Source organism: Odontomachus brunneus, unplaced genomic scaffold (assembly GCF_010583005.1).
Source record: "Odontomachus brunneus isolate Ranch 3 - 2012 unplaced genomic scaffold, Obru_v1 Obru_scaffold_031, whole genome shotgun sequence".
Lineage (NCBI taxonomy): Eukaryota > Metazoa > Arthropoda > Insecta > Hymenoptera > Formicidae > Odontomachus > Odontomachus brunneus.
In genome coordinates, this window is record NW_022639481.1 from 606,305 (window position 1) to 619,931 (window position 13,627).

The 13,627-nt window shown below is 38.1% G+C and overlaps 2 protein-coding genes across 3 annotated transcripts in view; one reads left to right on the plus strand and one right to left on the minus strand.

The window, feature by feature from the left end:
• LOC116843284 (neuroligin-4, Y-linked-like) overlaps nucleotides 1-13,627 on the plus strand; it is a 289,044-nt gene that overhangs the window by 88,698 nt on the left and 186,719 nt on the right. The gene's annotated exons all lie outside the window — the stretch shown is intronic.
• The window catches only part of LOC116843287, a 116,397-nt gene continuing 113,571 nt past the window's right edge, over nucleotides 10,802-13,627 (minus strand). Inside the window, exons 6-7 of the mRNA XM_032813598.1 lie at nucleotides 11,689-11,791; nucleotides 10,802-11,478 (exon numbers count right to left, since the gene is read on the minus strand). Coding sequence (XP_032669489.1) covers nucleotides 11,449-11,478; nucleotides 11,689-11,791 — 133 coding nt within the window. The 3' untranslated portion in view covers nucleotides 10,802-11,448. The remainder of the gene's footprint in view (nucleotides 11,479-11,688; nucleotides 11,792-13,627) is intronic.

Below are 13,627 nucleotides of genomic sequence, written 5' to 3' on the forward strand. Positions count from 1 at the left end.
ACTGTGAGAAAAATACCTAAAAAAGGAAGATAAAGTGAAAGAGAGAGGCAGAGAGAAAATGGTCCCTTACCAAGTAAGACTAAGCGCTAAAAATTTGCTTTCCGTGGAACACACCGGTCACCCCGAACGCGAGTTCTTTAAAGGATACCCGCTTGTATGCGCGCCGGTCCTGCATTTGACTGTGAAATATTGTGCGGTGCCACACCTCCTCGCGGCCGGAGCAAGTATTGTCTCCTGGCGGCATGTCTCGCGATTTTTCGCCAAGCCATTCTGGCTACGAAAGAGAGGATCTTCCTCGTTCACGCGCGCGCCAAGATCCCGAGCGCGGACAATCGACGACGAGTATTTACACGAGTGCGCGATTCGTATGATCTATGCCTGGCTACGTCCTCGCAAATACGGGCACGGGGTGAACCAGCGACGGGGGACAAAATTTTCCCGCCGGCTCGGTTAAGTGCTCGAAACAGTTGCCAACAGCGGCGCACCGCCACCCCTCGAGAGTTGCCGAGATGGAAGGGCGTAAAAAGGCGGGGCAGGTGGGCGAAGCCACCGGACAAAGGAGTAGAAAACTTAACCCTTCGTCCTTACCGGTGGAAAACCGACGGCAAGAAGCAAGCGAGCACTTTTACGTGCTCGTTCGCCGTAATCACGTGTCCGCCGATATGCAAACCCACATTATATGGGAGGACGTGCAGAAAACGCGTTGGTCTCTCCGTGACAATTGCGCTTCGACTGGGTCACTCTTGTCCGAAACGAGGAAATTTGCCCGTCGTATGTGAGGGAGCAATCTCGATTTTGCGTCGTTGGACGTAAGATTTTCCTCCCTTTATCGTGCATACGTGAAGGGACACTGCCACTTTCGAAGTAATTTCGCAAAAAGACGAAGAGGACAACGACGCGATCTTCAAATTCCGACCGATCGACGGGATTCGAGTGGCCGATTATTTCGAGCAAAGGAGCCGTTTATCCGACGGGAATTATCGCGAGCGAATTATTTTATCGCACACAAAAGTAACGGCTTCTGCGCGATGACTCGGCTGCCGAGAATAGAGAAAACCGGGGCTAGATGACCCAAATTTCATAGTTTCGAAGTTGCAACTTGTCATACAACTAATTGTTGCGACTGACTATTTAAATATGATAGAGGCAGTTTTCTTCTATGTGTTAACGCCCGTCACGATTCTGTCAACCATACATTTTGTTTTATAATAACCAAAATACAAACACGCAGCAATAAAGATATCTTACTCTGATACTGAGTTCAAATGTCCAGTAACGCAAGATAAGAAGGCCACATACAAAATATGTATCGTAGCTAGTAGTTCCGGAGTTTGCACGAAAGGTCTCCACAATTCTCCTGGCTCTTAATTATGGGACAACTTTACTTCGTTCAACCATATGCTAAGTTTCCATCATTTTATGAGTAAATGCGAATTCGATTATCCAAATAATCCGAAATAATATATCATACACTTGCAAGAAATTTCATTCTAGCCAGTCACACGTCGCTTCACGAGAATATTAATACAAAATCTCGAGAGATTCGAAAATTTACTTTGCTATTACTAAATAATTTTTTTCTATTTTTTAACTGTAGTATTATCCCGATTTTAATAAGACTTTCAAAGAAAACTCTACGTTCTAAAAGGATAATTTCGCGATTTTGTATATATCCACTATTTTTCCAAGATTAATACTAAAAAAGACACGTACAACACATGCCCCTAGGGCATGCCGCCTAGGCCCGATCTCCCTTAACCTTACGATTGCGCGGAACCGGCTTCAAGAAGGAACGTTGCCAAAAGCCAACGTTCAGTAGAGATTTTCTACCTTATTTTGTATGGCATGGATTCCCGTTACCCCCGGCGGTACAAGAACTTGATTCACGCGTATATATAAGGCTTAAGTGTTTCAGTGTGAGCAGGGCAAGATCGGGATGTAAATAAAGCGATAACTTTCACCTCGCCTCTGCCTTTTCACGGTGTCCTCAGCATCGGAATGTGCCGCTGCTTTGGCAGCGGCTCAAAAAGCATAAGACTCGAGCGGCGTGTCGAACTATCGAGCAAAATTTGACACTCCACCTGTCGACGCTTGTGTCAACATCGCGCGCGCATTATCTGTTTTTCGACGGCGAAATCGGAAACTGATCACGCGCGCGCCGAAATTATTTCCGCAAAACAACGTCGCCTGATAACGCGGTAAATTTATGCGTTACACGCGTCCCACCGATATATCGGGTTTGCTTGAGCTCTGTATGCTTAAAAAAGAAAGCAATGTTGAGGTCGGTGTGTCATAATGGTAAGTTATATCGAGTTCAATATCTTTAAATTGTCTCTGAAAGTTACGTGAACTAAACACTTTTTAAATAATTTATCAACCGTCCTACTGTTATACCCGCGCACTATAAAATACAAAAACATCTAAAATATGATATTAACGTATAAAAACAAGAAACACTAGGATTTGTCGGTAGATTAAAAGTCGAAGAAGTTATTCATGCTGAATATTGAGTTGAATGTTCAAAATAAGTCCATATTCGAGCAATGTATAGTAAATTTAACCCTCATAACCGTAACTCCGATTACCACTTGAAACAGCGTAATGGTTCAATTTTTGAGAATTGACGTCATTTGGACAATTCGTGTACGTATAGAAGGCAGAGGGGTGGGAATTTCTCTAAGGAAGTAACCTCTGGTTCAATATTAAGAAACGGGCTTCTAAGAGAAGTACTCTATATCGGAAAATAATATAAAATAGCCCAATAATAGCAACTTGCGCTGCTACAAAAATAATTTGTAGCGAAATAGCGCAAACTGCAATCCACTTAAAAAAAAAATGATTATGTAAAAATAATTTTTATTTTCTAATCTTGATTACACACGACATCAAAATTAAGCTAATCATAATCATGTTTAATTAATTAATTAATTAATTAATTAAATTCATTTATGAACAGACAGTGAGCAAAAAAATAACATTCCAGTTTACTTGATAATTGAAAGATAGAAAAAATAACGTTCTAAATTCGAAGATAAGTGAGATTTAAGCAACTTCTCTGATTTTCAGATCCTTAGGTATCTAGATCCGTCTTAAATGCGCGAAGAAGAGCAGAATGCTCGAAACAGACGTAGTAGAAGCCGGTTAGCAATATCGGTAGAGCAGAAAGCACGCGAGTTTACGAGAGAGCGGTAGCGCGAACGCGATTCTGTTTCGCGAAACTGGCTGTAGCATCGCGAAAGTTGTGTCTCTGAGAGAGTTCACGCCTGCAAAACATTTTTAACATGTGTGCGTGGCTATGCGTGTGTGCCGTGAGGAGATGGGCGTAGGATCACCTTATTGTGGCGCTATGTATCTTACTTCGCCGACAGTTTACAACCCTCTCGCGAGACAGAGAGAGAGAGAGAGAGAGAGAGAGAGATTCCAGGCTTACCGCCGCACTGATATGCACCCGCCCTCTTGCTCGAAGGCAGAAAAAGGACTGAAAGTACAAAAGTGTGCAAACACAGTTCGCGGAACGTGGAGGATGAAGTCGCTAGTAAATCCACACCCTTCGTCGACCCCCTCCAAACCAACCGACGCTTAATATTTTTTATCCTCTTCAATTACCCAAGCAAACCTTGGAAGGGTGGCGGTGAAACCGCCGCGTTTCTCGAGCGAAAATATTTTTAACCCTCCAGGGAAGAAGAAGATTCCCAAAAGCCGAGCAAACATTGAAGTAATTGTTTATTGATTCTACGGAGAGCGAAGACTTTCTCGACCTTTGACATTTGGATTTATATATATTTATAAACAAATGACTCTACATTCTGAAAAATATACCGACAACTTGTTACGCAGCCGCGACGTATAAATATAGAACTCATGCATTATGACTTACAAAACTTGCACATTAAGTCAAACCAAACGAAGGAGTCCTTTACCATTTTGCAAACGTAGATTTTTAGTTACTGATTGAAGAATATTGGTGCATGATTGTCTTCTTTAATTAATAATTGAAAATCCACGTGATTATTTGCAAAATGGCAAAGGACTTTTTTGTTCAGTTTGACTTAATGTATAAGCATACTACGGCAGAGTTCACCTACTGTATCGCACGTGATTATTTAGCGATTGAATTTTTTTTATCAATAACTTTCTTGATTAATAACTTAAAGTTTTAAGTGTTTGTTCGCGAAACTGTAGAGAAATTATGTTCAGCTTAATAAGTTCTACTTGTACACTACGATGTACAAGTAGAATTTATGTTAAACATCTTGTATAATCACCGAAAGTAAAAGAAATACGAGAAGATAAAAAGACGCAACATAAAAGAAACGAGATGATATAAAACAAAGGAAGATAAATAAAATAAAAACGAAAATAAACTTGTGTGTCGGAAAAATGGTCAGAAAATTAATATTGTACGCGCTAATTATATGATTCAGAAATAATGGTTTGACGATCCGACCGACAGGGATGGCTCGAACGGAAGTCTGGAGTCGGCCAGAAGGAAACGTAAATACTCGTGAGCACGTCCTCGATGCCATTTTCTTCCTCTGTTGTATGCATGAGACTAAATTGAATGGTCGTGCAAGAGCTCACCACGTCGCCGATTTGAATTGGAATAATCTTGCCGAGTCATCGAATTCATTTTTATCATCCACGAAAGAACCATTTGAGAATTCTCTCTGTTCTCAGAGAAAACGTGGCGACATTAACATAACCGTCTAGGGTATTCCTAATATAACGCGCGCGCGCGACTTTGTTTATGCGACAGCGCCGTCGCGAGAGAAAGCATTTCACGGGATGAAATTCTTGGAGAGAACACAATTCCTCATCTTCGCACTAATAAACTATTTGGAAAATTCACGCGAGAGAAAGAAACGAGCGCCGATACGGCCGCGCGCCAAGATAGGATGGCGGACACGAGTGATGGGAATGTATAAAGCGCGGGTGTACGACAATGTAATCGGCCCCCCAGAGGATAACCTCGTTATCCGACGCAGGAAGTCGCATCCAGGAGGTGGCAGCCTTCTTCTGGACTCCGCAATTCTCCGCTTCGGGTTACCTTGCACGCCTCCGAGGACGCACAAATGGACTTTTAAATTGTCTGTCAGTTGCGAAAAACACGAGATAGAGAGTGGTAAATGGTCGCACTAACGTACCATGCAAGATAGTTCTCATTCGGACATTTTGGAAAGCTCGTGCGAGGAGAATAATTGAAACAGGAAGGTTACATCGGGATAATGGAAGTTTCCGAAAGAAACACCACATTTACACTGTGTGAGAGAAAAAATATCTAAAAGACAAGATATATTTACTCGGTGGATACTAATAACATATTTACTTTTACTAATATATCAAATACTTCTCAAATAAGAAAATATACATTTTCTAATAGAACCTTATAGGGAAGAAATTTTATGATAAATTGCTGATAAAAATTGCTGTAATTTTGTAATCGAGTTAATAGATTGATTACTTTCATATATATTTTAGGAACTAAAATATATCATTACAAAATTTACTATATTTCTAACGAAATTTACTATGTTCCTTAGCAAAATGAATCTTATTAACAATTTATATCTGGACTATTAAAAACATAGCAATATTGAGTAAAATAAAATTGAAAAGAATCTATATAAAAAGAAATTATGATATACTTTCTCCGTGTAGCTTTTCACCAAAGCAATGATTTATCCTATTTAAATAAAAGAATCTAGATTTACAAGTAAACATGCTATTTTTGTTGGTATCCACCGAATAAATATTTTTTTATTTCTTATATATTTTTTTCTCTCAATGTACTAGATATTATTCTTTTTTTTCTTTTGAGCTGAGAGAAATACGTTACTTGAAGCAGAATGTCCTCCTACTACAGGAAATCTCTATGAAGAGCAAGACTTGAACTGTAGATATAAAAGACGAAATTCCTTTAGCTTTAAGAATATTGCGCTTGGAATATTTTCCTTTTGATTCTAGAAGAATCTTTTTGAAGCCAATATATAAGAAAATTCCACTAAAAATAAAATTATATCGTTTTTGGTTGATAGACAAAAGTTTGTAAATTATTTCATTGAATTCAATAAAATTAAAACGAAGGGTTCTTAGATTAAAAATTAATCAAACAATTTTATCAAAGATAAAAAGAAAAGGGACAATATATTATTTTAGATTACTAAAGCAATCGTAATTTAGACTGATATTTTAAAATTCAAATTTTGTCAGACAAAATAAATGATTAGCGCACAAGTACAAAAAGTTAAGCTCATACTGTCCTTTTCCTTTTTATTTTTAATTCATTAAAGTAATATTCCTATCAACACATACATGCATATATGTGCGTGACGTCCAACGATATAACTGCAAGATGCAGAGGTGAGCTTAAACGATCAATAACTGCATCATTTATTCCGCCACTTATCTCGCTTTAAACCGGCAGAAACGATTAGATGGAATTAGCGAAGAATAGTGGATCGCTATCAGGCTACCTGTCCCCGCGGCCGATTATGTATTCTCGAGGAGGATCAAGCCCGTAATCATTCCGCAAACTGCGCTTCCGCGATGGCAATACGTTGCGAGAGACTCTTCAGAGGACGGATACGTTCGCGATAGAAGTTGGCGGGTGCGCGTCCGAGATTTACCAAACGAAGCAATTTAATAGATCGGATCGAGAGGCACGAGTGGCGGCGGGTGATAGTTTTTAATTGAGTTATCGACGAGGCCTCGACGCACGTTAACGGAATAGTTGAGGACCGGCGGTCGGGGAGACCCTTACTGAAATATCGATGCCGGCGCGGATTCCGGAATGCAAAGTGAGAGAATTGTGTCGCGAGTATTAAACCTTCCCAATTGAAGGAAAGTGTTTGCTGACGCTTGAATAATGCAAAATTGCGAAGGCGCACTCTGTCCTTCTTTTGTATTTGCATCGATACCTCTTATCTCGGGACTTGTACTTGCTTTTCTTTCTCCTGCCAGGAGAAATTGCGCCCCGAGCGAGGAAAAATCCGCCCCGGCCTTGGTTCTTGATCGAGAAAGATGCAAATTCAAAATTGAATATAGAAATTTAGGAATTTTAAGTATCAGACTAATTGAATGGATCACAGAGATAGAATAATCTAGAACGTAAAAGAATCATTGTCTGGACTCTTTAATTTCAATCTATTCACGATTCGCGAAAGACTTTTGATCTAATGGAGATCAAACGGATATCCGTGAGATGGAAGAGAGTTCAGATATGCTTATGAATCTTAATGACAATATAATGTCTCTCGATATTACGGAATACAGCTCGGATGCGTTGCTAGCTCGAGCAAAGACGAGCAACCCAAAAAGAGCACTACAGAGTAGCTTCGAGGCACTGAACAACAATCAAACAAGCTCGTTAAGAGCATAATATTGAAACACCTGAAGAAGCAGCCATAGAGGCGTGCTAAGGAGACGACGCATTAAACAATATAGAAGAACAAACTCAGCTCTATCAAAAGACGACTCAACACTTTTTTCCTCGAGAGAGCAGTACGAAGTGAAAGAAGCGCGACTTCTAAACGGATTCTTTAATCCCAAAGTTTCACTGAGCGACCGATTCTGCCTGGATTTGGCAAGTAAATTCTCTCCACCAGCGTGAGAAATCGCGCGGTATCTCTCGGAAAGAAGACTCCCAAGAGGATCCCGACCCAAGGATGCGTGGGCGTTCCGTAAATTGCCAGAAAATTTATAGCGCTTTACCGATGTCATGGTCGGTGATTCTGTTGGGGTCGCTCGCTGTCCACGACCGCTGGACAAGCGCCTCAACTTCGAATTTACCTCTTCAAATATAGACGAATAGACCTACGGGCCATTTCCGAATACCGCCCAGTTCGATCGCTCACGTGTCGCTGACGAGTTTCGCGAATCCTTACGTGGAAAAAACGACGAAAAGTCCCATTAACCAAACGCTCAAACAATCACGAGTCGAGAAACGGGTAGCGTTTGTCAATTCTTACGCAAAAAAGATAGGGTGCATATAATCAGAAATATTTCGTTGTGAGCAACATAGTTGTATCACTTTAGTCATCTTTGTATAATGGTAGTGTGTTGAAATATGATTCAGTTACTTTGATACGTGCAACTATATCAATATAGTTGCACGTGATCCGGTTGTGGCAGATCGGTTGAGGTAACCGGGGATATTCCCTGGTCGGAGCAACTAGATACCGTCACAGCTGCAACGTCAGTAACTCACAAGTAAACCTACCCAAAAGTTACACTCCGATTTCTTTCTAATTCGGCACAAATATAGAAGTACAAAAAAAATTTAGGTCATATTTTTTCATTTTGGCCCACTTTGAGTTTCACGAGCAGTTTATAGCTTTTTAATGTTCTCACTCCTATCATCAAGTGTAACAAAAATTCATAAAAAATAAAATTGAATATAAGATATAGACGTTTTTGGTTCGCTGATTATGAATATAAAGTCAAATGTGTAAAATTATTTGTATAAATAATAAAATGTTAAACAAAACAGGCAAAAAGTTGAAAAAAAAATTATTTATACAAATAATTTTTCAGTTTGGCCGAGATTCGAACTATTTTTGACTAATTTAGCACAGATTTGAAATATTTTGGTTGGAATCTTGGCTAAATAAATTTAGAATGGTTTCGTATCTCAATTATGTCGACTTTGTTAAAATTCTAATTAAAATTGCCGGATTTCTCTCGGTTTGATCGAGATTCGAACCATTTTTGACTAATTTAGTACAGATTTGAAATATTTCGATTGAAATCTCGGCTAAGAAATTTAGAATGGTTTTGTGTCTCAACTATGCCGACTTTATTAAAATTCTAATTAAAATTGCCGGATTTCTCTCGGTTTGGTCGAGATTCGAACCATTTTTGACTAATTTTGCACAGATTTGAAATATTTCGGTTGGAATCTCGGCTAAAGAAATTTAGAATGGTTCGTGTCTCAGCTATGCCGATTTTGTTAAAATTATTTAACTATATCTTGTATTCAATTTTATTTCTTTTGCATTTTTGTTGTACTTGTTAATGATAAGAATGAAAACATTAAAAAGTGGGTTAAAATGAAAAAATATGACCTAAATATTTTTTACACTTCTATTTACATGTATATCAAATTAGAAAGAAATCGGAGTGTACCTTTTGGGTTTACTTGTCAGCACTTGCTCTGTTGTTGCAGCAACTACGTAATTAGTTGTTCCATATTTTACTAATGAATCTGATTGGCACAAGCGTCTTTTTCCCGTATTTACCGTATTTCCCGACACACGACGATATCTCGCTATAATTGTCCGAGTAGCCGCGTTTTGTCGTTTGTCTGAATCAAGGTCTGCATTTGAACGTCTTCGGCGTTGCTACTGTTCAGAATCTGCAGCGAGTGCTGAGATGTTTGCGCGTTCAGTACCATAGCTTGCGAATTCTGGGATCAGCCGGTGGCAGTTTTACGACGAGCGATAACTCGCCGGGCGTATGCCGGGGATGGGAAAAAAGGCAAATACGTCGGCGATTCGCTCGAAGCAATTTAAATTCCGCATGGATTCTCTCTCTCCTCTTCCCTTTCTCTCTCTCTCTCTACTCTCACTCTCCTCCCCCGCTCTTAGAAAACCGGTCCATTCACTTCGTCTTTTTCATCCCCTCGATTTTTTTCTTCTTGTATCGATGCAACGAACCGCCGAAGTCGTCAAACGAGAAACTACGCCACGCTTCCTGAGCCCCCGAAAGAGGCGAGCGAGTTTTTCGCGAAATCGAATGCCAATACTGTTCGCGGCGTCGGGAATTTTAAGCAACTGCTTTAAAGTTCTCACGTGCGCTGCCGCAGCCAAGGAAGAAAGAAGCGGGACGAGAGTTTCCTTTAATTCCTTTTAATTCGACGGAACATTCTCAACGCTTTTACAGCCCGCCGTTGTCGAGCGAAAGAATACCACGAATGTTTTCGACCATTTGGGCCGCGTATTTTTAGTAATTATGCCAAGTATGGCCACACTTCTCACAATTAAATTATTTCCCACATGATTATAACGGTAACACATGTAAAATATTAATCATAGACATTACAAACGCGCGCGCCGCTACGAGCGCTATTAGTCGTCAAATATGTTTGAAATATTAATGTCACTCTACATGCAGTGACTTTCTCATTGGCAATCAATGCGATTTATGTCTACACATTGCGTGCACTACGTAACATGACGCTCTGTGAGCGTGAGATTGTATGCTCACCATTGCGCGTTGATATCCCGCGTCCAGGATGCTCCAGGGGGTTCAGGTCCTCAACATCCAGCCTCCAGAACGTCCATTCAACATCGGTCACATTTCATCCATTTTACTTCGCTTCACTGCACTCGCGATCGCAATCATTCCAACGGCATTTAACGCTTAACGCGAACAGTATGATCAATTTACAACGAGTGTGTAAACGTAACCGCGAGTCACGCGTAAATGTATAGTGATCCAAAGTCCACGGCGCGTTTGACAAAGCCGACGACAGCAAAAAAATATTTTGTTTCGCGAACGACTGTTTTGTCAACAAGCGAGATCCTTTCTTCGCGAGAATCTAAGATTTGGCGAAAATAGTAAATATACGTATCGAACTTAACGACGATTTCGACTAAAATGACATTACAAGCCGTCATATTAAAAATTTCAGAAATTGGCTATTAAAAAGAGGACATTAAAATTTCTCGTGAGTAAAGTAATCGCGAATTCCGCGGGTAATGGCGCAATTTTGATGCGCAATTTTAGTGCACAATTCGTGTGCAATATTCTGTGCACAATTTGGATGCACAATTTTAGTGCAAAATTCTACAGTGCACAATTCTAGTGCATAATTTTGATGCATAATTCTGCTGCGTAGTTTACATCATTCGAAACAATTGAGAGAATACACTAAATGAGCAATTTTGCCGAATAATTATCTTTAATCAAACATATATCAAATGTCAAAATATTTATACGTATAAATTTATACATGAATTATAATGAATTTAATAATGAATAATTATAATGAATCATATAATGAATTTACTGAGAATTAATAAATTTGGAAGAATATAAGAAAGTCGGTATCTATACATGAAAAAGAAGCATTCCATCACATTTAGATTTGTGCTAAATAAGACAATTATTCAAAGAAACGTCCCTTGATTGTTTCAAGCGGTATATTTTAATTCGGATGACACACAGATAAGTAACACCCTACATTGAGAGAAAAATATTTGATATTAAAAATATTTATGAATATGATTGCACAGTGAATTAATTGTAATTGGAAACTCGGTTTTTGTAGTAAATGCTACAACGAAAATGATTTCAGTACGCAGTGAGATTAACAATTTTTTTTCTTTCAATGTACATGCAAAATTCTACGAACCAAATATAAATCGCATTGATGTTATATATAAACTCCGACAAATCCACATCCATCACCGTAAATCTTTGTTTTTGACTCACCAAAACACCAGCAGCTCAAAATCGACCACGTTCAGTTACAGAAATCTGGAACAAGAAGGATATAACATTGACGATTAGATAATATATACGATTTAAGCTAATGGTTTGACGAGAAAAATTCACGTTGATATACGCGCGTTTTAATCTCTTTGCGATCGTTGTAACTCAAAACTTTTCAGTTGGACTAGGTTGTGTTGCAGTTTGCGATTTGCAAAGGATTAAAAACGTTGGAGTATAAAAAATTTGTGAAATTACCTTCGAACCGATTTCGCTCGGTCCGAGCCGGATTCTCCGGTGCAGCATCCACCAAAATTGCATCTCCCGCGTCCAGCGTATGACCACAAGCCACAAGTCAGATCTGAAACGAAAAATAGAATTTCTGGTTAGTGATATGAAAAGAATGTGGACATATCGAGGATAGAGAGACTCAAAACCGCAAGTTTTTCTTTTGGATATAAATATAAAAGTGGTAGTCACCATTAAGATTCCAGAATGCCGTCATCGCTTAAAATTATCCTAGCACTACGATTACACGCGCGAAATAATGAGATAACGCTACACTACAACAGTTGTAAAAATATCAATAAATATTAAATTAGCCTCAATTTAATAACTGATTTGAGTAAATAATTTCTAATTTAATTAACTGACGACTAATACAAGCCTATTTAATTAAAAATATTTTAATTAACCATTAACTTCAAGAAATCGAATTAAAAATCATTAACGATTAAAACAAGCGAAAATAATTAAAGATTATTCAATTAAGCTTGAATGTAGTCAATGTAATTAAGGGTTATTTAATTGATAATTGATATAAGCAAATTTAATCGAAAAGCGTAAGAAAAAAAGCAGTATGAAAATTGTCCAATCGATGTCAATCAAAATTAACCGTAGTTATTTACATTGCTTATGGTAACTAACCGAGCTGAATATATCCTTTTATATATATATATATATATATATATATATATATATATATATATATATATATTGCTTCTATCAATTATCAATTAAATAACCCATAATTACATCGACTATGTTCAATCGTTAATCGAATAATTTTTAATTACTTTCGCTCGGTTTAATCATTAATTCAACAGTTTTTAAAATATTTAATTTCTTTAAATCAATCGTTATTTGAATGATTTTTAATTAGATTTCTTCAGGTCGGTGGTTAATTAAAATATTTTTAATTAAATAGGTTCATATTAATCGTCAAGTAATTAAATTAGAAATTAGTTACTCAAATCAATTATTAAATTGAGGCAAATTTAATTGATATTTTTACAACTCTGAATAAAATAAACGGTTGCATGAAAAACAATGATTCTAGGAAAATGTATATTCCCTTATTCGAGAAAAATGTTTTTGTAATATAAAAATGTGTTTATCGGTACAAGTAGATATATTATTATAAAATATATTTTATTTTTTAGAAATTTCTTCTCTCAGTGTAGCATTGAATTTTTTATTACGCGTTTCGATAGTACTCGGTACGCGTTTCTGTACGGCTGCAATTATTTCAAGATTCGATAACAATTTCAACTTAATAATTAACAACCCGCTTGAATTCGTAACTACCACGTACGCAGAAAAAAGATTGATCGCGGAAGTTAAAATATATTATAATTGTGAAAGTAAAACGTTAAAATAATGATAACTAATATCGTTGTTACTGAAGCTAACTTTACTAGCTATCTAAACTTCGGCACTACAGCAAAAAATACTCGCTATTAAATAAAAAGTTTCTGTTAAATAATATTGCTTTTCTTTTAAATTTCACTTCATACACGTCGAAACAAACATAAAACGTTTCGGATTACAAATCTAAACCAAGATTTCTCATTAGTTCTCAACCTAGATTAATATTCGTTTTTACGCAAACACAAAAATCAGTGTCTTTTGTACTTACATGATTACGCTATTTGATCCGTAGAACTGTTCCGCACCCATCGGAAGCGCGATAATTTTCTCATCTCAATGATCTTTGTTCCAAGTCATTACGACATCTACGAGTCGAGTTGTTAACAATTATATCGGTCCGCGTTCTAGATTATTCGGCGTTATCCCTGTGGCGAGCGGCGGATGAGTCACGCGACGCGACGCGTGAATGAAACGCGTTGTGTACACGCGGCGAGCGTACTCACTACTACTCCCCCCTCCCAGTCCGCGGCACAGTAAGCCCGCCCCA